Raw genomic sequence first — 25,957 nt, 5'->3', positions numbered from 1 at the left:
TTTTCTTTTCAAAATAATTGTACGATCCGATTTTATCATAAACTTTCTAAAATAATTCCAAATATTATCTTTCTCCTATTAGATTTTAGTCACATGCTACTTTAATCTTAGAGTAATAAAAAACTATCACCATTGGAGAATGAAAAATGTCATTATTAATATGTGTAAAGTTTTAACACGAGTCTTTTGACCACATTATAGCATAATTATCACTAATTACCCTATATTTTAGAATCTTACGATCCTACAATTCGATCATGTCATTTCGATTCTTCCAACCCTTACTACCTAAATTAGGATCCCGATAACATTATGTACCCAAACCCATCCAAAAGTCGCCCAAGATAAGGTTCATTTCAAGTGGATCAGCAACAAGAAGGGTTTGCTTAGTAGGGTATGTAAGAGCAAGTGAAGCTCATCTTGATGTTTGTATGCTTTATGATTATGTTTAATTGTAATTGCATTAGGTTTTAACTCCATTTTTAATTAATGGAAATTTTCCCGATGTCAAAAAAACAATTGTAAGGATTTAATTTAAATTGTTGGCATAACCTCCATACAACAACTAACACCATACTAACCGGACATTAGCATTACTATTAGAAAATATACATCTACTATGTTTTCTTATTTTATACTAGATTCAAATCCACGCATTGTGTGTTTCAAGTTATAATAAGATCAATTTTTTCATCATATACCCTTTATAAATTTCTTTTTGCACTGTATACCCTTTCGACTTTTGAATTCACCATATACCCCTCACTTTTGTAAAAATACATCCATTTACCCTTAATGACTAACGACGTTAAACTCATTAACCCTAATCTCCTTCTAACCCTAATTAAATAACCTAAATCTACTCCTAACCCTAATACCCTAACCCTAACACCTAACACCTCCACCCTCCCCCCACCTCCACCCCTGCAGGCTGCATCCCTACCCCCTCCCTCACAACCCTCGCAACCCCCTTCCCCCACCCTGCAACTAGAGATGGCCAACAGTACGGGCCAATCCAGCCTAACCCACTCCATGGGCCATGTGGGCCGGGCCAGCAAAAAGCCCGGCCCAACCCAGCTCAAACCCTGAAATTGGTGGGTGGACCGTGGGCCAAATTTCTTGAGCCCAGCCCACTAAAACCCACTACTAAAATCGCCCAGCCCGGAAATGAAACCGGTCCAACCCGACCCATGAACCAGATCAGACCAGCCCAATCCAAGTAAATACAGAACCAAATTGTGTATATTTTAATCAAATTGTATATATTTTAATCAAATTGTATATATTTTAATCAAATTGCATATATTATAATTCAATCAAATTTAAAAATAATCAAATTATTCATTAATATTAATATTTGTATTTATATTTAATTCATATTACAGATTTTATGTAACAATAATTAATAATTTCAATGATTAAATAAGTTTGAAAAAAAATTCTCATGCCGGCCCGTCAGCCCACCAAACCCACGAACCGTAAAATACGGTAACAGACCGGTGTGGGCCAAGATTTTTCAGCCCGCGGGCCAACCCACCCAACCCATGGATTTCACGGTCCAGTCTTGGGCCGTGAAATCTCAGCCTAGCCTACTACGACCCACGGTCCGGCTCGCCAGCCCGCACCAGTGGCCATCACTACCTGCAACCCCTCTTCCTCCACCCCGCAGCCCCTCCCTTGGAAGCCTCGCAACCCCCTCACCCCTCCCCTACCTCGTAGCTCCCATCCCCTCCCATTCCCCAGCTGAATCACGTAACCCCCGTCCCCTTCCCCCGTTGTTGCATAACCCCGCAACCGCCTCCCGCTCCCCCGCATCCTCGTAGCCCCCTCCCCATGCCCCTCCCACGCATCCCCGCAACCCCCTCCCCTTCCCCTTCCCCTTCCCCTCCCCCTTCCCACGCATCCCCACATCCCCCTCCCATTCCCACTCCCTTAAGTGACTTCCCTTCATCTTACCTTTACAGGAATTAGTCCTTATATGTGGATTTCGTGGATCCTAAAGTTACTTAGGCCTCTGTTTCTTCCTCTAACCGCCATTCATCTTGTCGATGAATTCACCTTTGGTCATAGCAATGAAAAGCCCAAACAAGGTGTCCCAAATCTTCTCGCCACCGTGAAGTAGCTTGCTGGCAGATGCCAAATCTGATTGTCTGTAGCTTAAGTCGGTGGTTCATCCTACGACCACACTTGACCCCTCTGTATATATATATATATATATATATATATATATATATATATATATATATATATATATATATATTTTAAAAAAATCGGTCTCCTTTGGTGTGTTGGTGGTGGTGATGCGTGATGGTGGTGGTGGTATGATAGTGGAGACAAAGTTTCGGTGTTCCGGTGGTGGTGTGGCGGTGCCAGGGGTGGTGTGGAAGACGGTTAGACGGGAATGGGAAGTGAGTGATTTTTGGTAAATATGGAGTGGTGGTGGCGGTGTTGGTGTGGTGTTGGTGGCGGGAGTGTTGGTGGTGGCAACAGTGTTGGTGGTGAAGGGAGATGGAGAGGGGGAGGGGAAGAAAATAAGAGAGACAAAAAGGGAGGTATAAATATATAGTATAAAAATATTGTATTTAGGGCGTTAGTAGGAAATACTAGGGCGTCAAATAGTAAAATCCTATTGTAATGTAGTTGGTTAGTGGTCATGGGTTTAAGTCTTGAAATACATATTTTCGAACATAATCAATATGACAATTATAAATTTCAGACAAAAGTATATGAATTTGAGATTTTAATTTCGTAATTGTAATCATAATTAACGTCAATCACATTAATATATAAATGGAATATGCTTGATTTCCGGAAATCTCATATGAGATCATGATATTTATTGCCTAACTTAAATAAGCAATCAACATAAATTACGATTTTTTAGCATTTGAGAGTTTTTAGTTTGTGAAGCTTTAAAATTAGTCGACGAACATGAGCTTGCGAGATGTAAAATTTTTACTTTAAATAATACTATAGATAAAAACTCATTTTTTTTATTATTTTTTCTATTGCCTATCAACCTATCAATATATGATTCCTCCAGGAAAATCTGCCGCAATTTGCAAACACACCCCGGCGCCGCAAACGAACCTCTAGCACACTTGTTTCTCCACAGCATAGGAGCCATGGAGGCGCAAAGCAATGTCGATGAAGCGCCGAAACAGAGGACTAAACACAAGGGTAAACACGACAAAGATAAGCCATGGGATGACCCCAGTATCGACCATTGGAAAGTTGAAAAATTCGACCCTTCTTGGAATGAAACTGGCATGCTCGAAGTCAGCTCCTTCTCTACCATTTTCCCCCAATATCGAGGTTTTTTTTTTTCTTTTAGCTTTCTATTTCCGCTTAATTATGGCTTCCTTTTCTCATTATCTGAAATGGGTCTTGTTTATTTTCATCCATGAAACTGCTTTTAGCGTAAGTTTTTCTTGTCCGATTTGTGTCATGTTAGGGTTTTGTTTATCTCGTTTGTTGCATTGCAATTTCTTTGTTTATCATTAGGTGGGTGCAATTGATATTATACAACCGGGTGTACCGTAAACCGAAGGGTATTTTTTTGTTCATCTATCATTTGTAGAGCTTTGAATGAGCCAAAAAAATGAGGTCCGAGCAAAAATAGTCTTGGATGTATGGTGTAAGTTTTGCTAGGTGGGAAGATAAGTTGGCATTTTTTAGGATTGCTTTTAAATTGGGTGGTTATATTTGTTATTTTTGTCTAGTCAGAACAGTTGGATTCCGTTCCTTGATTTTGGGGGAGATTGAATAGTCGTTAAACCTATGCAATGTTCTTTTGTGAAGGTGTTAATTCGGTTAAAGGTTTTGGAATGGAATGTGTGAAACAATTAGTGATGAAAAAGTTGTTTGGTCGAGGTAACATGAAAATGAAACCTCATATCTAGAGGTTCTATAGTCTATCCTTGCTAAACCTCGTGAAATTCATACTCACCACCCATGCAATTAAATCCCATTACTCCCCTTCAGTAATGGATTTTAAATACATACCTTGAGTGAACCAAACAACTACAAAAGAAGTAATGGATTCTTCTCTCATACCATTTCATTCCAATTATTTGAACCAAATGCCCATTGACTATTGATGCTAGTCAAGTTCCATCCAATGGTTTATGCCGTTTCACAACACAATTTGAATCTTAAATGGGGTGTCGAGAGAGGAGCCGAGGAAGGAGAGGAAAATTATATTGTGTCTAGGCTTTGTGAGGGTCTATCCTCTAGTACCTTGAAATTAAGACATTCAAGAATAAAAGTAAGTGAAAAGTGTTTAGCCATAGCTGTGGGCTTCCCTAGGATGAATTTCTTCTTGAAATTGGTTAAATCTTTGCTCCATGTTGCATATGACACTGGAATTTTGAAAGTTCCTAAATATTTATTTGTTAAGTAGTGTTACAAAATTATATATTTAATCAATCTTGACAATTTAGTGTTTGCCTTACATAAACCTCATTAACTATTCGAATATGAGGGTCGAGAAGCACTCTTTACACAACCTTTCCCCTTCATGTGAAACACCTATCACATCCTAGAATTGTTAAACTCTAGTGCACAGTTTTTTCATAAGTCATTGAAATTCAATTGCTAAATTTGTCTCACCAAGCTTTTGGCAGCTTGGAAACTTAAGCTCTGAGACTTTAAGCTTTCTTTGTTTGGACAAGTGCTATGAACTGACATAGCTTGGACACTTTAATGGCAGAAATTAAGGAAGAAAATGAGTGTTTGATTGAAAAACAGAAATTACAGCAATATAAAATGATAGTCACAAGCTTTCGAGAGGCTTGTTCTCTCCCACTGAACTTTAAAAGCTCACCCAATTTTTCCTAACAATTTTCACATACCTTTCTCTCTCTAATTAACCCTGTATTTAGAGTAATTTGCTTAGCATAGCTACCTAGCTTATTTCCCAAGCTACTCATTAAGATAAAACCTAAATTACCCTCCCTCTACAATATTAGTTCATAGCATTACCGGCCGCCCAAACTTCCACCTTGTCGTCAAGGTGGTTAGTAATTAGCGTTGACAATACTTGACAATGTCTTGTCGAAAATTGATGCCCGGCTTCCACTGTCGTTCAAGCTCTTCATTGGTGAGTCTTTGTCCATGTGGTCTTGGAGGTAGTGTTTTGTGGGTGGGAAAAGTGGGTGGAAAATTCAGTTTAGAAGAAAGTTGGTTTTGTGAGTGGGAAGGCTGGTGGAAGGTATGTGGAGAGTTGAGCACGTGGGGTATGAAAATTGGGTTAGGGGAATCATAAAGGAGATGAGGCTGGAAAGAAAGTTGGGTGGGTTTAATGAAACATGGGGAGAGTGGATGATTTAGTTGTGAGGTGTGGAATTTGGGTGGCAAAATTTGGGCAGGAAGTTGGGCTGATTTAGGAGGATAGGAGTAAAGGGATATGTAGTTTAGAAATTGAGTGGAGGGATTCCCTAAGGTTTGGGTTGATGAATTGGGCCGAAATTCTAAAAATATAGACATGGGCCCCAATTCATTGAAGGTTGGGTGAAAGGAGTTGTTAGTATGTGGCCCCTCCAATTCCTTTACTAACTCCAAAGGTGCATCATGTGGCCCCAACAGCCTACTTCCATCACTGATATTAAATTTTTGGTCATTGACCAAGTTACCCTTAATGACACCCTCTTCATGTGGCTTCTTCTTCAAGCCAATGAATGACTCATCAAAACTTCCCCCACACACTTTTCTTCCATGCTCTGTTTCTAGAACTTTCTTCTGAAAAATTTCTTGAAAGCTACCGGTGCACAGCACCACCTATCACGTCGCCACTGCTCGGGCCACCGCCAGTTGCGCCTGAATTTGTGTGACCCAACTCCTCTTCTTCGTCGGTTGAACAACCAGCATGTCCACCCGCAACTCTGCCGGCGAAGCCCGGACCTCCACCGGAGCTACTAGCTTCAGATCCGCCCTTTCATCCCTATTCAGCCCACCACATGTTGCAATTCTACCACCAAACTTACAATTTTCGGCAAAAAATTCTGGACCACCTCTTACACCACCTCGCTCAAATAATGTTCCAATGGTTGCTTCACTTGCAAAGCTACTAGAACCCTCACAAACTTCAAATTCGGAGGCAACCCCCACTTGTTTATCGCCGGTATATTCACCAAAAAAGGAAAATGAAGCATTTTCAAATTTATTTTTCGCCACTTGGTTTTGGCTCACCCCCGAACTCCTCTTCATCGGATTGTGGTGGATTTCTTCTCCACCCCTACGTATGGTGGTTTTAATTTCTTCGAGAAAGCTTGTTGAAGATGCCCCTATTTGTGGAATCTTCTCTATAGCACCTGAGAGGTTCCATTTTCTGTTGTTCTCTACCATGTCTGCTGCCTTATTCGGATGTGACCATCCTTGCCAAGATTTTGTCGATGTTGTACGAAAACGTCATGCAACCAGCGCCTTCAATTCTTCCCACCGGTAGAACGGTCGACGATGGTGCTCACATTGAAATCGCGACAACGCCTCGCCTTCAAGTCCGACAATTGCAACCTCTAATTTCTCATTTTCGCTGAACCAGAAAAGATGAAGATAACTTTCCATTTCACCAACCCATTTCTCTGAATTTTGTCCATCAAATAAAGGAAGTTGAAGCTCATTTTGGATGGCTTGCAACTTCCTCAGGATAACAAGGGTTCAAGCTCCACATAATTTTTGAATATCTCTCTGTAACCAGATTTCAAATATGCTGTATTTTTTTTCTTTTTTTTTTTTGAAAATCAGCACCCTAATCCCCCAGAATCGTACTGATACCATTTGCTATGAACTGACATAGCTTGGACACTTTAATGGCAGAAATTAAGGAAGAAAATGAGTGTTTGATTGAAAAACAGAAATTACAGCAATATAAAATGATAGTCACAAGCTTTCGAGAGACTTGTTCTCTCCCATTGAACTTTAAAAGCTCACCCAATTTTTCCTAACAATTTTCAACGTACCTTATTCTCTCTAATTAACCCTATATAGAGAGTAATTTCCTTAGCATAGCTACCTAGCTTATTTCCCAAGCTACTCATTAAGATAAAACCTAAATTACCCTCCCTCTAAAATATCAGTTCATAGCAACAAGCATCCAAGTTTTTTTTTTCCACATATTCTATTGGTCTTTCTTACCTTTTGCTTCTGTTAATTATGCAAACCCCTTTGTCTGAGAGAAGCGCTTCCTTTTTGAAAACCCCTAACAAAAATGAAGTTTCCTTATGAAACGTTCCATTGGGTCATGAACTTGTTGAAAATGGACTATTACTAATGCTCTTAAGAAGTGAAACATATTTGAAAAAGGACAATAATTTTATTCCGAATGAGACATTTGACATATTCTTTTCATATTGAATCTTGTTCAATATTTACGCACTAATGATTCATGGAGAGATCCTATGAAAGATTCTAGTGGATGGTTACATCCAATCTATGCTAAAAGCCGAGGACTATGTGAATATTGCAAAATGTTGAAAAGAAATTGTGGAACTAAATTTACCCCGAAGCCCCATGATGTTAGTTTTGATATAAAACAACTATTTGAATAATCTGTATTCCAGATCTACTTATGGATTGGTGGATATTATGATTTATGAGATTTTGTGGCAGAAGAGTGAGTTGCAAGTTAATGACTTAAGTAAATTGATATGAAAGAACATCTTTCAGTATCAATTTAATTGCATGTCTTCAATTTTGCTGGTAGTCCGTCACGATATTTTTTTCTCTCCCTGTTTGTGAATATGATTTTTTATTACTTCAGTTGGTATATCTTGTTGGTTAGTCAATGTTGATTTCTTATTTCCAATAATTTGCAGAAAAATATTTGCAAGATGTTTGGCCAACTGCGAAGGCTGCTTTGCGTGAGCATGGTATTGCATGTGAGCTTAATTTGGTAAATCTCTTTACCTTCACAATCGGTCAACAATTGTTAAGTGTGTGCATTTGACATAAAACTCCATGGCTATTGACGGTAGAATTGTCTCATATTGTTGCTTCGTTGGATGGATGAAAACTTTACCTTCCCCCTCCCGCTTAAGAAAAAATAACCCACAAACAAAAATCCACTTCCTGGTTGTGATTGACAACAAGTCCTCTTTATTTGGGAATTCCATGGGCATATTGTTTATTTACAGAAATCAATGAAGTTCACATATGGTGTTTGGAGGGATAGATTAATAGCTTATGTGATCTCACTAAGATTCAACGCATTAATGATACCCTATAAGAATTTGTTAAATTTTTATCGATTTATTCAACTTTTTCTCTCTTCTCCTCCCCTTGCTAAGCTAAATTGAGCTTTGGAACATCTTAATTAGATCTACTATATTGGTTTTATTAAGTCACTGAATCATTATGAGTATCCATTCCCCATAGTTAGGATTAATATGGAATAATTCATAGTTGGGGATTAATACGAGAAGATGGACCATAGTTCCGATTACTCTAGTAGTTTTTTCCAAGTTTGAGGCACAAAGAGGCCAAGACTCTAAAGCCTAGGCGCAAGGCAAGGCCTGTAGGTAGGGTGGAGAGGCCATGGTCTTATTCATGAAATGGCATAAAGGTTTCGTTAAAATCTGGAATAAGAAAATTGATGGTACTAGAGATAAAGAGTGTTTGATAATATGGTAGACGTGTGGTATCTAGGCGTAGGATTGGTCTCTCATTGAAGTATTAAAAAATTGTTGAGCTAAAATTGTTCTTTTAGCTCCATTCTCCTTGTTTGATGAGGGCATGTGCAGAAAGGTTGTGATATTTGTTATTTGAATTTTAAGAATTGAATGGATTGTTTTTCGGACTTCTTTGTCAAAAAGAAAATGAGATCTCAATTCATGATGCCAATTAGTTGCGATAGTGCTTGGCACAATTATTAAGGCTTAGAATATAAGTCTGGTGGCTCCCTAGGACCCCCTAAACAAAGAATATAAGTGTCATGATGTATAAAATCTTATGAAGATCAAATGGTTTGCTGAACACGTGCCTAAGTAAACAATGTTGTTTGAACAAAGTAACTAAGTAACCAAGGATAGAACTTAGATGGTTAATGATAAAGGCTAAGCCACCACAAAAAACACTCTAAGGCTTGAATAAGCATAAAGGCAAACCCCAACAAATTTTGAAGGTTTGTGTTTAAACTCTCAAGTAACTAAAGTCACTATTTTATTAATGTATAGAATCGAATAATAACATCAACTAATCTATATACTCTAAAAATTACTAATCTTACTATGCTTAACACAAGTCACTAAGTCATACTCATATGATAACTCTTAAAACATTAAGATAAGAACAAAGAGTCCTAAGGTGCTTAAAACAAGAAAACACCTATTCCAAGTGCTCATAAGGATGTCTTTTGGTATTGTAGTATTCTCCAAATGAGGAACTTGTAACAATTTGGGCAACCGTATCGAGATTCCAGAAAGTGGAATATCATTAAGAGAGAGGAGTAGTTGTTTATTAGCATCTTCACTTCCCGTTGCCCGTATTTTTTATTTTCATTTTTGTTGTCTCTTGTTTTCTTGTAGGCTATGGGGAGAAAACTTTGGGGTTGACTCTTTTTTCTTGGTTTTTTCAGGTTGAAGGAACTATGACTGTTTCAACAACTAGGAAGACTAGAGATCCATACATTATAGTGAAATCAAGGGACCTCATTAAACTTTTATCAAGAAGCGTTCTTGCACCTCAGGTATGTCTTTAATTCTTTTTTGGGTTCATTTTAGTTCACTCTGTACAACTAGTCATATCTCCCCACCATTTAAGGGTATGTTTGGAGTACTAATTCCGTTAAAGAACAAAGATGCATGTTTCCATTAATGTGATCCTGTTCCCCCTTCTTAAATTATAGTGGTTTGGTATACTCTCTGATATGATCTGATCTAGTGTGTTGTTGCCATAGGCAATCAAGATATTGGATGATGAAATGCAATGTGACATAATCAAGATTGGTAATTTAGTGAGAAACAAGGTATGTTTTGTTTTATGGTGTATATACTATATATGCAATATTTTTCATTTCATTAGTGGTGCATAATCTTTACACATTGTCCATTCTGAGAGAGCTTTGAATAGCTGCACGAAACCCTTTTCTTTAAAATAATAATTGTTTTGTCCAGAGCTTGTTGAACTATCATATTAAGCGTTTACGAGTATTATTATCTGAGTGATTAGATTCTATAATAACTAGACTAAAGATCGAAATTCTTTTTATTTCTGAACTATCATTATCAAAATGTAAAGGACAAATATTGTGCGAAGGAGGTGGTAGTCCTTTTCAAGCACTAGCAAGAATAATCTACTCTTGGTCTATGTGATCTATGTTGAATTCAGAGGCTTGTATAGTGAAGGCTTCTGTCTGGAAATTTGCTTAAGACAAGCGAAGTTGCAAATTTAAAGACCAGAAGAGGATGTGCCATGTGTATCAAATTGACGCTCGAGCCATTCAATACACTATAATGTTAACTTGTCTTATGTATCCAATTGAGGCTTAGAAGCATTAATTTCACTGCAATGTTGTGTTCATCTAACTGAGGCCTAGAGGCATTAATTTCACTATAATGTTGTGTTCATCTAACTGAGGCCTAGAGGCATGTATTATGCTGCAGTGTCATCACTAACAAACCTACCCCCCAGATATTTGAGGTGGTAAAGACGGAGTGGGTTATTTGGCTAGCACTACTTCCTGGTAATGCGTGTATTGTGCTCCCAGGAGCACAATGAGAATTATGCTCCCACAATACAAAATAGAACATTTACGAATACGAGAACGAACATTTAACGGTTGAAGTGGAACATCACAAAAATTCACTTACGAAAACGAACATTTTACTGTTGAAATGGAACATTACAAGAATTCATTTACGAAAAAGAATATTTTACTGTTGAAGTGGAACATTACTAGAATTCAATTACAAAAATGAACATTTAGTTTTTGAAGTGGAACATTACTAAAATTAATTTACTAAAATTGAACATTTACTTATCGAAAATAGAATAATTTTCACGAAAAATAGAACATTTTTTGCGAAAAATAGAACATGATTCTCTATTGAAAAATAAGCTTAAAACGAACATTTGTTGAAATAAGACCTTTGCTTATTAAAAATAGAACAATTTTTATGAAAAGTTGAACATATTTTTTTTGTTGAAAAATATGCTTAAAATGAACATTTGTTGAAAAAAAACATTTATTTATCAGAAATGGAACAAATTTACTGGGTGCATGGTGTGCACCGTGCTCGTCGGAGCACAATAGAATTTTCAACTTCCTGGTGGACACAAGGCACAGGAAACACCTTTGGCACTCATCTTTCTTCGGCCATCATGGGTCCTATGGCTGAAGAAATGTGATGTGACTAGTAGGCCTTTTTCTTCTTTATTTTTGGGTGGGGCATATGGGTGTCTTCACACATTCATCTCTGAAATGTCCATGTGTGGGTAAGGAATGGGATGAGTTATGAAGGAATTATAAGAAGGCGTAATTTACAACTCTTCAAATTTCACAATTCTTATTTGTAAGCTAAATTCAAAATGACTTGAGATTTACAGTTTTAATTTTGAACATCCCTAATAGTAAAGTAAACTGGAATTATGAAACTGCCGTGGGATTTTGCATCACCATGTCAGATGATAGCATGATTGAGGATCTCATTTCTTATTGATGGTTAATATATCATACAATGTTCGACTCCATTATCCACACATCGATATGTAATAATAAAATTGATGTCAAACTTTGTATTTCTTGTCTGTTATCCAAATTGTGCAAGTAACTGTGATTATTTGTGGCTGTATGTCTACACATTGATTACTACTCTGATAGGTTTATATTGCTGATTGCAGGCGCGCTTTGTCAAACGGCGGCAACATCTTCTTGGTTCTAACAATTCTACTTTGAAGGTTGGTTCGGTGATATTGATTTTTTTCATACAGGAGAAAAAGTAAGGAAGTAAGTTCGTGTGAGATTTCTGAGGCATTATGGTGCTACGCTGGCCTGATGGCCAAGGGGGACAACATGTGCTTGCTTTTTTTGGTTTTTGAGATACCCCCCCAACCCCCACACACACACACAAGAAAAGTGAAAAAACAGCTCCTGTGGTTCATGCTTTTGATATCTGTGCAGGGAAATCGGGTGGGTTGTTGGGAATATGCACATTAGTGCTTTGACTTACTGTTTCTTACTGATGCAGGCACTTGAAATCTTGACAGGCTGCTACATCCTTGTTCAGGTGTGCATCAGGAACTTGTGTTAATGCTGAAATTCCTTTTTCTGTAGGAAACTTTAATTCAAATGATCCAAAACTTTTGTGGGGGGTGTAAAATAATCCTAAAGTAAGCTGTCCGGAGAACTCTCGGTGGGAAACCCTTCGGATCATAGCCATTGGATATCCATTTAATTTCACAGCTGAATAGCCTCCCCTGGTGCCTTGCATTAATAGGTGCTGATTGCTTTTACCTCATCCCTGAATAGCCACAAACGTCATCCCGTTGCCCCTGCCAAGCCACCAAAACACCTGACCTTCCTAGCCGTTGGCCCCACTTCACAAGCCGCAACACACTGTACAAACGGAAGGGGAAGGTCCGAAAAGATAAGGAGAAGGGAGAATGGGAGAGCTTGTTCTGGGAAAATCAAGGACAGAGGAAGGTGGAGGGATAGCTGGAAAAATTCGGGGAGGGGCTGGTTGGGGCAACAAATCAGGAAAGGAGAAGAGTTTTTGAGAATTAGGAGGGGAAGGGAGTGAATAGGAAGTATTAGGGTAGAGTAAGAGGATGGTCCTAGTTGCTGGTGCAAATTGCTGAGTAATTCTCTGATGATAATATTATCTGTTCCCTTGATTTAACTATTGAATTGAGGACCAAATATGAGGAAATGGATTATCCTGATGATAATTTTCAATTTAGGTTATGCTCTCTTCAACTTATTTTTGCTTAACTAAATTTATTTTTGATGAACCTATTTTTATTGATTTTATTTCTGCTGAACTTAGTTTTACCAAATTTATTTTTGTAAAAGTAAACTTATTTTAGTAAGGCGAGGAGAATACAGCCTTAGACTTGGTTGTGGGATTCAAAGTTTCTGACTCAGATACTGCAACCTTTTCTAGATAAACTTCATCTATCAATCATAACGTGACACATGGCCTACTTTTACCTGCTTAACCCGTTAATTTTGAGCTGGGAACAAACAATGTAGGAAGGATGTCTGGGATCAATGAAGAATAAACCAAACTCAGAATTATAGGCACTGCAAACTTGGTAGTTCTACAATACCCTAAAAGTATGGATTATTGCGAGTTAATGCAAAGTTTGATAATCAAAAGGGCCAGAAAAAGTTGGGGAATATTACTATAAAGTTTCCTATTAGTGATGAGGGTGAATTATTGATTTCGTACATCCTCCCTCTTCTTCCTGGTGTTTATCCAGGGAAACACAGTAGCATCTATGGGATCTTTTAAAGGATTGAAACAAGTCAGAAGAATTGTAGAAGACTGCATACAGAACAAAATGCATCCAATATATCATATCAAGGTACTCGTCTGTATATCTCTTCTTGTCTTGTGGAATTACAGTAGAAAGATAATCGTGTGGTAGGTTCCTCTTTTTCGTGTGCATTGTTTTCTTGGTTTTGTTCAGGTTCCTTCATACCGCTGCTTGTCAGTACTTCTCTGTTTATATCGAAAAATAGGTGCTGGCTTCCTGCATAACAGTTGAATCTAAATTGGTGGAACAAGGCAGTTGCAGTTGCTTATTGCTTATTGTCTTTGAGATTAGACATCTGTCATATATTAATATGCTATACTCACTCTCCATGTCAAATTTCACTGATAGATTCTCATGATGAAGAAGGAACTCGCCAAGGATCCCACCCTTGAAAACGAGAATTGGGATAGGTTTCTGCCGCAGTTGAAAAAGTACGACAACTGGGATGACTTGTAATAATTAATGTTCATTTTTAAGAAGCATTATTTATAATTTAGTCATTTTAATTCTGTCTTGAATTTCAGGAAGAATGTTCAGAAGAAGAAAGGTAAGGGTAAGGAGAAGAAACCGTATACGCCATTCCCCCCTCCACAACAGCCTAGCAAGGTGAGAGTTATGTTGTGAAATTTCTAGTCTTTCTTGAGTGCCAGTTTCTATCTTTCAAATTGAGTCCTGCTTGTGGTGATAAAAAAAACTGTCTTTTGTCTTCAATGCTATCTTTGTTGTGCATATTCAAATAGCCAGCATTTTAGGATAATTAAATTTGGATGTGATTTGGGGTAATTAAACCTGTTGGCTATAATACATTTGTAGAAAGATTTATTGAAAACTATTTTTGGTTGACACTAAAATTATGAGATCGCCTTCTGTTTTGTTCTTGTGAGCACCATTAACAAGCATATTATGTAGATTGACCAACAACTGGAGACTGGAGAGTACTTCTTGAGTGAGGAAAAGAAGTCGGCGAAGAAGTGGCAAGAAAAGGAAGTAAAACAGGCTGAGAAATCAGCTGAAAACAAACGAAAAAGAGAGGCTGCCTTTATTTCACCTGAGTCTGAGACTCTGATCTTAGCAGTTGAATTTTTTCTACGTTTTATTTGATGGGCATTTTAACGCAAGAATTTGACACTTTTCTGTTATAGGAGCCTGTGATGCAAGGCCATAAGAGTTCAACAGATGATAAAACTGATGTCAACGCCATGGCACAGTCATTGAAGGTAAATTTGTTGGCGATTTCATCTTTATTAAAAACGACAGGCTTGGCATATATTGTCTGTTCGTTTGAACTTGGTTTTGTTCTTTGTTCTGCAGCAAAAAGCAAAAGAAATTGTGAAGCAGAAAAATGTCAAGAATCTGGATCCTCAAGCTTATATAGCTGGTTCAGAAGCACCACCCTCAAAGAAAAAGATGAAGAAGTCAAAATCTTAACCGATGAATCTTGGACTTCTTGTCATTGATTGTCCAACATACTGAACATCATTTCACTGAGTAGTCCATGTTTGTCAATTTTGATCTCAGTGAGACTAACTTAAAGTGTGAACATTAGATTAGGTCAATGTGGATTTCGCAGTCCAAAAGTCCAACTCCAGTTTGTAATCAAGAAAAAGAAATCTTCCATTCAAAAGCCAGCCAAATGTCTTCACTTCACCGTATTTTCTAAATTTATAGTAAACCTGGGTGTTTCATCGTCCAAACACTTCTATTCATTTGAGAATATAAGGAGACACTTTTGCCTAAATGAATAAATTTTTGTACTCAATTTCTCAGATGAGCTCAAGTTTTTGCTTATTTTGAAATTGCTTGATTTTAGTATTAATTAGTTCTTGTGTCGAATAATACGTCCCGAATTATTTACCAACGTGCATTTGAAATCTTCAAAAATATTGTCTTTAAATGATTTTTTCTCTCTATAAATACCAACATGAGTATTGTAACTGGTTTGTTAGACTATGTCCTAGAATATCCTAGTAACGCCCTAAATACGTATTATATACTGTATTTTCTAATTTCAGATTTTCTATCCTTTTTCATTCACTTTCTCTCTCAAGTCCCATTTTCTTCCACATATCTACTAGGCACCGGTACTGACGCCCCACGACCACTGTCGGACCCCACCACATAATCACCCACATCCTTTTCTCACTGTTTTCTTAATTTACAGTGAATTTTTTTTAAAAAATGAAGGGAGGCGTCCATGGCAGACGCTCCACCACAAGGTGAAGAGCCTGCCATGACCGCCCCACCGGTGGTGGGGAGTCCATGGTGGACGCTTCCCTTCTTTTTTTAAAAAAAAATTCAAAAAAAAAGGCGTCCATGGCGCTCCACCATACGGTGAGGCGCCTGCCAGAGCGCTAGGCGCCTGCCATGGACGCCTCCACAAGTGGTGAGGCGCCTGCCATGGACGCCTCCACAAGTGGTGAGACGCCTGCCATGTACGCCTCTGTATATATATATATATATTTTTAAAAAAACCGGTCTCCTCTGGTGTGCCGGTGGTGGTGATGCCGGTCTACCTTTTTACTTTGCCAATTGGGATGTAACAGAGGCGTACTATGATCATGCTCATGAGTGAGTTTTCAGCTTCATCTTTATTTCAGCTTCAAATCCACTCCAATCCAAATCCAAATCTCCAAATTCAGATTCGGATTCAATCGAAATCCATGAAATTGCTTCATCTTGGTTAATTCCATATCCAAAGGTTCCACAATGCAAATTCGAGTCCATGCATTACTCAATTCCGCAAGTCCATATTCATATATGCATCCAATTTGACTCAATTCTGTTAGATTGTGTGCTCGTAACGCAGGCAGGGGAAATGGAGCTTGGGTTGTGTTCAAAGGGTAAGTTTCCTAATCTAATTACTAATCTAATTATAACCGTTTAAGTACTGGATGTGAAATCTTGTTGTTATAGTCATATTATCATCATTCATCATTCATCATCAAACATCATAATGGTCGTTTTAGTGGTATTAATATTTAATATATGGACAAATATTAATTACTCATTTTCTGTTGGTATGTTATTTTTAGATTAATAATATTTAATATATGGGCAAATATTAATTACTCATTTTCTGATGGCATCTTATTTTGAGATTAGTATGTTGTGATGTTATTTTGAGATAAATAACATTTAATATAGGGCAAAAAATACTCACAATTAAACGAATAGCCATGATAGAATGATGCAAATTACATTCTAAATTATAATAATGCTAATCAGCATTTTAAAATTAGGATGGGGACGTGGCGTAGGAGGCCTTAGTCTACCTAATATTGTGCAGAATCATTTCTCAACTGAATAATTACTCTCCTTCTGTTCTAACCAAGTTCGAACTGGGAACAAACAAGTTAGTTCCTGGTTTTAAGGGTGAAGCACACTAGAAGAAAGAGTTATAGTACAATGTTATATATTTTAATCATTTAATTTTGCATTGCTCTAATGTAGTACTGTCCATGTTAGGGTTTGCTCTTGCTTACTATAAATACTTATCTTTAGGGCAAGCTGCCTCTTTGTCCCTGTCTTGTTCTTCACAGCTTGAAAAGCCATTTGAGAGTGGTAGGTCATTGCTCTGTCTCTTCTTTCTGTTGTCAACATTTTGTGTCTTAGCAATGCGTTTGCTTCTGATCATCTCATTACGAATTATGAAGCACTCAAACAGATAGAACTTGGCACAACTAAATTCTTGGAAATCTAATCATCAAGCTACTAATTATCAAACATACAAACAAAATTATGAAGCACTCAAACAAATAGAACTTGTCACAATTAAATTCTTGGAAATCTAATCATCAAGCTACTAATTATCAGACATACAAACAAATAGAACTTGACATAGTTAAATTCTTGGATATTGGATGTTGGACATGTAAGTGCAAGTGACACTCAAGAGGGGGGGGGGTGAATTAAGTGTTTGTCCGAATGTTGTAGATTTTTCGATCAATTGTAAGAACAGTTATGGAACAGTTCTCTAGCAGCGAAAATAAAAGCAATGAATAAACAACACAAGGATTTAACGAGGTTCGACTTCTAATAAGTCTACGTCCTCCACTCACTCACTCTTTTATTAATCAACCCAGAATAACAAAAGAATTACACTCAATCACTTATGCACCTATGCACAAGACGATTGCCCAACTTCCACCTATGGAAGTTCGACTCAACCACCAACTATGATGGTCCAAATGAAGTTGATTCCCGATCAACTTCCCCAGCAAACTGAACTCACAAAATGCTCAAATACAACCAGTTTTCTCTCAGAAACAAACAGCCTAAATACGCTTAGAATGAGAGTAGTTTAAGATCTATGTGGTATTAGGGTTTATGCTAGGTTTGAGAGCTTGAGAGAGAGAGAATGCTTTTGCTTAGAGTATTCTGAAAATATGCGTGCAAAAGCCCCAACGTTTTTATGCTAGCAGAACTCCTTAAATAAGCCTTTGGTAAGTAAATGTTACATGATATTATGAGAGTATATTTTCCTCGAAAATATGGAAATTATTCCAAGGAAAATATACTAACTGATTTTATTTGATATCAAATAAAATTAGTATAATATCATATAACACACTTACCATACTTAAGAAATCTTGCTCACACAACAAACCATGCATCCGTATATTTTGAAAATCAATTTTACGCGGAAAGAAAACTTTCCTAAAATACGAATGCATGAATTAAACCCTAGAGGACTGGTTCAGATATGTTCCCAGACTGTTCCAATCAACCAAGTTTACTTGTAGTTGTGTATGACAAGTAACCGAGGTTTCTTGTCATCCACAACTAACTCATCTCTCTAGTTTCAAACCTTTATAGTGCATGAAAACCTTTATACCACTTACATTGCATCTAAGACCTAAATGCTACAACTTGATCTTGGTGTTCATGCAATTCTTCAAGACTTGGCTTCACTAGCTTCGTCTTTCTATCCATTGAACTTGTACTTTAGCACCTACAAATGCAAACAGAAACATGCATGCAATATAATAGTTCAATGTGGTTTGTCATCACACAAAACTCAAAATAGGGAACTCAACAAATCCCCCCTTTTTGATGATGACAAACCCTGAAGTTCCCCCTGCAAATGATATCATTAGTTTTGAGAACTTTTTTCAAACAAATTGAATTCCTAAGATAAGAACTCAAGGCACTGGTCTCGTACTGTTCCTGCAGATTAAGCATCATTTACAATTACACCAGTTCACAACTAACTGACATCAGTTTAAAAAAGAGTTTCTAAGTACCATGGACAAATACCAACTAGACTCAGAGCTCTTAGACTTAAACATGTATTCGCAAGAAGAACATCAGTATTTGTTCAGACTTATTTCTAAGTCATTAGGGTGAAAAGAAGTAAAGTGCTTTGAATACACTCACATCCAAACCACTTCTGGTCTGTCACCTCTAACAAGGCACTCAGCCTTGTTCTAGTTGCTGCAACACACACACGCTGTAACACTAGACCTGCATCCCCCTAAGAGTAGGTGGAAAAGATCACAGAACTTCACACCTGCTTCCCCCTTTTGGCATCATCAAAATAGATCAAGGAAGCAAACAAATTAACAAATAACAAAACATAACCAGTAGATAAACTACCAATTATAAGAAGTTCATGCTAAATAGGCAGCTCAAACAGCATTCTAGGGATGCTGATGCTACCAGTGTTCCTGCAAAGTACCAAAAGCTACAAGTCCTAAATAATAGTTATTACAGACCAGTAGTAGACCAAATTACAAAAGATCATATGTTTTTGTAATTTGGGAAGGGGGGTAACCAGATATAAAGTCCAATACCAGTCAGCTTCCTCTTTTTGTCAGCTGGGAACTGGTTTGGTTTTGGTTCTTGCTCAATCTCCTTCCCTTTGGAAGATTCAGCACCCTTCCTAGCAACCGTCTTTACCCTTGTGCCCTTGCTAGCAACAGCCTTAACACCCTCCTTCTCAGTAGCTTTCCCCTCAACATCAACACCTTCCTTCTTCTTTAATTTCTCCACTGGTTTGGGTGTGATTTTAAGGGTGGAGATTTTGGGCTTGGTGGTTTTGACGGGCTGTTTTGTGGTGATGGGTTTGGGAACCTCCTTCTCAACAGACTTAACCGCTTTTGATGGCGGTTTATGAACAACAACTTTCTTTGCCTTCACCTCTTTCCTCTGTGGTTCAACTACAATATCATCCTTCTCAACTTCTTTCTCCACAATCGGTTCCTCCACCGGTTCAGCCACTTCCTTTGTTTTCTTAGTTGTAGTTTCGGGAGATTCTTCAACCTCCTTTTCTACCAACTTAGTACTCCTTATTTTTGACATGATAAGACTGAATTCACTCTGTTTTGAGCACTTAAGAACAAGAAAAGAAAACTTGAATAATTTGTGTTTCAAGAATTCGAGAAAGAAGTAGAAAAAGAAATTAGGTTTTGATGGAGAGAATATAAGCAACGAAAGAAAAAATATCAGGAAGATATGTGATCAAAGAGAATAAGAAGGAAATAAGGAAAGTATGATCACATGCACGAATATATATAAGATGGCAAGAAAAAAAATCAAACGGATCTGCAGTTACCTTAATTACAACCGTCACTTCATTTATTTTTCTAATTTGAAATTTGAAAAATAAATAAGATATTCAGAGAATAACCGCCTCAAGAATCTGGTTCCCAAGTGGTCTGCAACTGGTCTGTGCCAACTTACCTTTATTAAGACTTATGCTTAAGTACCCAAGTACTAAGATGATCAGTTCAGCATCGCATAAGAACTTTGTAAGCCCTAAAAAGCAAAATAAAAAATGTACAAAAGAAAAAAAAGATATATACACAATTTGACATCATTTGACTAGCCAAAGGGACAAGTCAAGACCTAAGAGCTCATTGTCTAATCTTAATCATACCCAACAAAGTACGAAGTTTGATGAACACTTCTCTGCTCGCAAAGGTTTTGTAAATATGTCAGTTAGTTGATCTTCTGACCTGCAAAACTCCAACTCAACATTACCTTTTTCAACATTGTCCCTTAGAAAATGATGCCTAATCTCAATATGCTTGGTTTTAGAATGATGGACAGGATTTTTCGAAATATTGATTGCACTTGTGTTATCACATAAAATCAGAATACTTCCGAAACAGACCCCAAATTAGTTGTGACTTTATCCACAAGAGTTGAGCACAACACAAAGCAGCAACAATGTACTCAGACTCAGCTCTGGATAATGCTACAGAATTTTATTTCTTAGATCCCCATGAAATGAGACAAGAACCTAAGAAGTGGGCCATTCCAGAAGTACTCTTCCTGTCCACAATAAAACCAGCAAAGTCAGCATTTGTGTATCCAATGAGGCTCATGCTGCTGCCCTTTGGATACCACAAATACAAATCATCAGTACCATTGAGATATCTAAGAATCCTTTTAACAGCCTTTAGGTGAGATTCTTTAGGGTTGCTTTGAAATCTTGCACACAACCCTACTGAAAACACTATATCTGGCCTACTGGCTGTTAGATAAAGCAATGAGCCAATCATACCACTGTATAGCGTGCCCTCAACATCCTTTCCTCTCATCAAGGCTCAATTTGTAGAGGTTGGAATAGGTTTCATAGGACTTGCTATCTTGCAGACCATACCTCTTCAGCAGCTCCTTGAGGTATTTCTTGATGAATCATGATTCCATCTTTGGTTTGCTTGATTTGAAGGCCAAGGAAGAATCCAATTCTCCCATCTACTCATCTCAAATTCGCTCTTCATCAAATCTGCAAACTCATTAAACAAATCAGGATTAGTTGCTCCAAACAAAATATCATCAACATATATTTGGACCACTAACAGATCAGTTCCCCTTTCTTTCAAGAATAGTGTCTTGTCAACTGATCCTCTCTTATAACCATTTTCTAAAAGAAAACTGGAAAGTCTCTCATACCAAGCTCTAGGAGCTTGTTTGAGACCATAGAGAGCTTTGTCGAGTTTAAAAACATGATTTGGCAAGTCACTATCCTTAAAACCAGGGGGTTGCTTTACATAAACATCTTCTTTCAAATATTCATTAAGAAAGGCTGTCTTAACATCCATTTGAAAGAGTTTAAAGTTCATTTGAGCAGCAAATGCAGTTAATATCCTGATAGCTTCAAGCCTGGCTACTGGAGCAAAGGTTTATCATAATCAATTCCTTCCTGTTGATTAAACCCTTGAACCACTAGCCTAGCTTTGTTTTTTGACTATAATTCCTGAATCGTCCAATTTGTTCCTGAACACCCATTTAGTTCCAATAACAGACATGTTCTCCGTCCTGGGTTCAAGATGCCATACTTGATTTCTCTCAAACTGATTGAGTTCATCTTGCATGGCTAGAACCCAATCTGAATCCATTAAAGCAACCTTATAGTCAGTAGGTTAACATTTGATAAGAAGGAATAGAATGCACAAAAGTTTTGCAAAGTAGAGTTCCTTGTCTGCACCCCTTGTTAATCACTAATGATTAGATCAGTGGGGTGAGAGGACTTGTACTTAAAAGATTTGTTCATATCAAGTTTCATTTGTGCCTTCTAATGTTGAACCTGTTCCATGACTGTTTCCCCTGTCTCATTGTTGTTTTGAGCAGGTGAACCAGTTTCCATAGTGGTCTCATCTGCATCATCTTCATGTGGATGAGCATCTGAGTCACTATCTCCTTCCCTTACCTCTTGAGCTACCTGATTCTGTGCTGGACCAGACTCTTCCTCTCTATGAGAGTTGTGTGGTGATCCTGGTTCAGCACCTTCTTCATCCTTAGCTCCTGTAAAGTACATCATACCAATTTCGAACTCATAAGCATCTTCAACCTGCACATGCTTGCTGAACATGTTAGTCTCATCAAACAAGACATGGATACTTTCTTCAACACACAAGGTTCTTTTATTGAAAACTTTGTATGCCTTGCTGTGTGAAGAGTATCTAACGAAAACAGCCTCATCACTCCTAGGATCAAACTTGTCCAAACTTGATTTACCATTAAACATTTGCACCCAAAAATACGTAAATGTACAATGTTTGGTTTTCTTCCCCTAAGGAGCTCATAAGGTGTTTTCTTCAGTAACAGTCTCAACAGTACCCTATTCAAAATATAACACGCAGTACTCACAGCCTCAGCCCAGAAGTTTCGAGGAAGATCACTCTCTAGAAGCATTGTTCCTGCCATTTCTTCTATAGTGCGATTTTTCCTTTCAACCACTCCATTTTGTTGTGGAGTTCTAGGAGCTAAAAAATTGTGAGATACACCATGATCATTACAGTAGGTTACGAAGCTGATATTGTCAAATTCAGAACCATGATCAGACCGGATAGAGACCAGTTGATGACTAATCTTGTTTTGGACCTGTTTTACCAGAATTTCAAATTCTTCAAAGGTTTCATTTTTAAATTTCAAAAAGATTGTCCAAGTGAAACGAGAATAATCATCAACTAACACAAACACATAACTATGACCATTTCGACTTTGCACACGCATGGGCCCACACAAGTCCATGTGCACAAGTTCGAAAGGTCTAGTTGTGCTTACAAACTTCTTTGCCTGAAAAGAGGACTTGACATGTTTACATTTAGCACATTCATGACAAATATGATCTATAGCAAACTTGATGTTAGGTAAAACTGTCACCAAGTCTGGAGATCTTAGTTTATTGAGCAAAGAAAAACTTACATGTCCAAGTCTCTTATGCCACAGCCAATGATCATCCTCTATAACACTAAGACAAGTGGCACTGGTCTTTGGAATCTGACTTAATAAAATGTTATGTAAACATTGTTATGTCGAAATCCCTTGCAGACCAGTTCCCTTGTTTCGGTGTTAACTATATGACAAAGATTGGTTTCAAATTCAACATGGTTTCCTTTGTCACATAGTTGAGAAATGTTCAAGAGGTTATGTTTCAAACCTTCTACAAAGTAGACATCATAATAGCTTGAGAAAGTGTCTTACCAACTTTACCTATACCTTTAATCAAACCTTTGTTATTGTCTCCAAAGGTGACACTTCCTCCTTCATAGGCTACGAGTGAGAGAAATTGACTTTTATCTCCTGACATATGTCTTGAGCAACCACTGTCCAAATACCAGTATGGTTTTGCTCTCACTCTAACCTGCACGAACAAATCAAGGTTTAGTCGTTTTAGGAACCCAGATTTTCTTGGGTTCCTTGTCCTTGGAAACTGGTTTGACTCTATCCTTTCTAACCCAGATTTTTTTACATTGGTCTTCTTTGTTTTATCATGTTTTCCATTGTTAGGCCAATTGTGTGTGTGAGCCTTCTGATAATGGGCATTGTGAACATGAGACTGGTTTCTTTTATCATGTTTTTGCTTAGTCCAACAAGTATTAATAACATGACCATTCTTACCACAGTAGGTACATACGTGTATGTCCTTTGCAAACACGAACTTACCTCTCTTGAATTCAGAAATCCAAGTCTTATCTCTTCCCAACTTTGGTGGCTGTTGGGAACTGGTTCCAGAATACCCTAATCCAAACCTCTGAGGATTACCAGGTTGTGAGGTCAGAATGTTTAAAGTACTCTGAGCATCGAGCAACCTGTTCATCTGTCTCAAGTAGTCACTCAACTCCTGTTCCTTGGTTTCAAGTTTCTTAAGTTGAGCTTCATTAAATTATGCAGCAATGGCAAGATCCAACTTTGCCCTATGAAGCTCATCCTTAAGTTTTGAAACCAGATCTGGTTCAGAAGTGGTCGCAATGTTCTTGCCTTTTCTTAGTTCGTATATTTCGGATTGAAGATCACAGATCTTACCCTCATATTCCAAACATAAGTCTTCAACATTAACACTAGGACCACTTGTGCTAGCAAAAAAAGCTTTCAAATTCACATACTCATTGAACAATTCTTCTACATCATCAATCAAATAATTATGAGCCAAAATTAAATCAGAATGTTCTAGAGTAAAGCTTTTCTGTTTGAGTGACTCGAAATTTATACCTTCAACTTCAGCCTCCTTGAGTTTACAAAATCCTCTATCATTGTTTTGATAAAAATCAGTTTTTAAAAAGTTTGATTGAGGTCTTAGCATCTCAAGCTCAATATTCTTCTGATCCAAACTTATTTCAAGCTCTGAAATTTTTTCTTTCAGTTCTGTACAAATAAGTTCAAGTTCAGCAGTACAAATAAGTTCAAGTTCAGCATAACGGCTTTCACTTAGGTCTAAGTTTCGAGTTACCTCTCTCAACTTCTTTTTGTTAGCTTTATAAGCAGCATTACCTTTAACATTTTGTTCAATAGCAGAATCAATAAAACCTAGTAACTCATCTCTATCACAATATCTCATTTGTTCTTGCATATTAGAAATAGTTACCTGTTCTTCGTCGAAAGAGCTGCTTCCTGCCATGAGACACATGTGAGCTTTCTTTCCTAAACTGGTCTTCTTCTGGTCTATGTCTCCAATCATTGCAGTCACACACATTAGGGCTTCATCGTCCTCACTTTCACCACCTGAATCAGAATCAACCCAGGCGGCTAGCATAGCCTCTTATTAGTCATTTTCTTCTCTCTCTGTCCTCCTTTATCATTCTTCCATGCTGGACAATCCTTGATCATGTGTCCAGTTTCTCCACATTTGAAGCAACCAGTGCTGGAGCTGGTCTTCTTCGAGTTGCCCTTGTTCTTCCAAGACTTCCCCTTGAACTGCGTTCTTAGACTCCTCTCAAACCTCTTAGCCATGAGTCCAATCTCATCGAGATCTTCATCCTTCTCCTCACCCTTCAAAGCTAACCTGCGAATTTTGGTTGTGCTTTCCTCCTTTGAATCCACCAACATCTCATGAGTCATTAATGACCCAATAAGTTGTTCTATGGACAAGGTCGTTAGATCCTTAGCCTCCTGAATAGCAGTCACCTTGGGCAGCCATTTACCTGTCAAACTTCTTAAGATTTTTCTCACCAAATCTTCATTAGTGAAGTTCTTTACAAGAGATTTAAGTTTATTGATAATTGACATGAAACGAGTAAACATATCTCTTATATTTTCATCTCGGTTCATATCAAAAGTTTCATATTTAGACATTAGCATATCAACTTTAGATCTCCTGACTTCACTAGTGCCTTCATAGGCTAATTCTAGGGTTTCCCATATTTCCTTAGCAGTAGAGCATGCTAAAATACGGCTTACCTTATTATCAGCAATACCTTGTTGAAGTAGTGACATGGCCTTTGCATTCTTCTCGAAAGTCTTCAGATCTATAGTAGTGTACTCACTCTCCTTTTTCTCTGTTCCATCTGAATTGTTAGCCACCTTCCTTGGTCCATTCTTGATGATCATCCAGCACTCATAGTCTGTGCCAATGATCAGATTTCTCATGCAATTTTTCCACCAAGGATAGTTGGATCCATTGAACTTTGGCAACCTTCATCCTCTGGTTCCACTGGTCATTTCCTGAGTAGTCATTATGTCCTCCTTCTCTAGGTGTTATCCTTTCAAGAAGTTAGGCTCTGATACAAATTGTAAGTGCAAGTGACACTCAAGAGGG

General features: G+C 37.7%; 1 protein-coding gene across 1 annotated transcript; it reads left to right on the top strand.

The window, feature by feature from the left end:
• Positions 1–2,428: 2,428 nt before the first annotated feature.
• Positions 2,429–15,269, top strand: LOC104905635 (KRR1 small subunit processome component homolog). The gene is made up of 13 exons (XM_057390971.1): positions 2,429–2,552; positions 2,893–3,315; positions 7,815–7,891; positions 9,572–9,682; positions 9,893–9,961; positions 11,836–11,892; positions 12,183–12,221; positions 13,417–13,521; positions 13,822–13,904; positions 13,998–14,079; positions 14,383–14,547; positions 14,619–14,690; positions 14,785–15,269. Exons 1-13 carry the CDS (start codon positions 2,429–2,431, stop codon positions 14,899–14,901), a joined length of 1,524 nt encoding a protein of 507 aa, XP_057246954.1. The 3' UTR covers positions 14,902–15,269.
• Positions 15,270–25,957: the final 10,688 nt, after the last annotated feature.

The sequence above is a fragment of the Beta vulgaris genome, chromosome 1 (genome assembly GCF_026745355.1).
Source record: "Beta vulgaris subsp. vulgaris cultivar EL10 chromosome 1, EL10.2, whole genome shotgun sequence".
Classification (NCBI taxonomy): domain Eukaryota; kingdom Viridiplantae; phylum Streptophyta; class Magnoliopsida; order Caryophyllales; family Amaranthaceae; genus Beta; species Beta vulgaris.
Note: the sequence above shows the minus strand (reverse complement) of the source record. Positions and strands in the feature narration are given on the sequence as shown.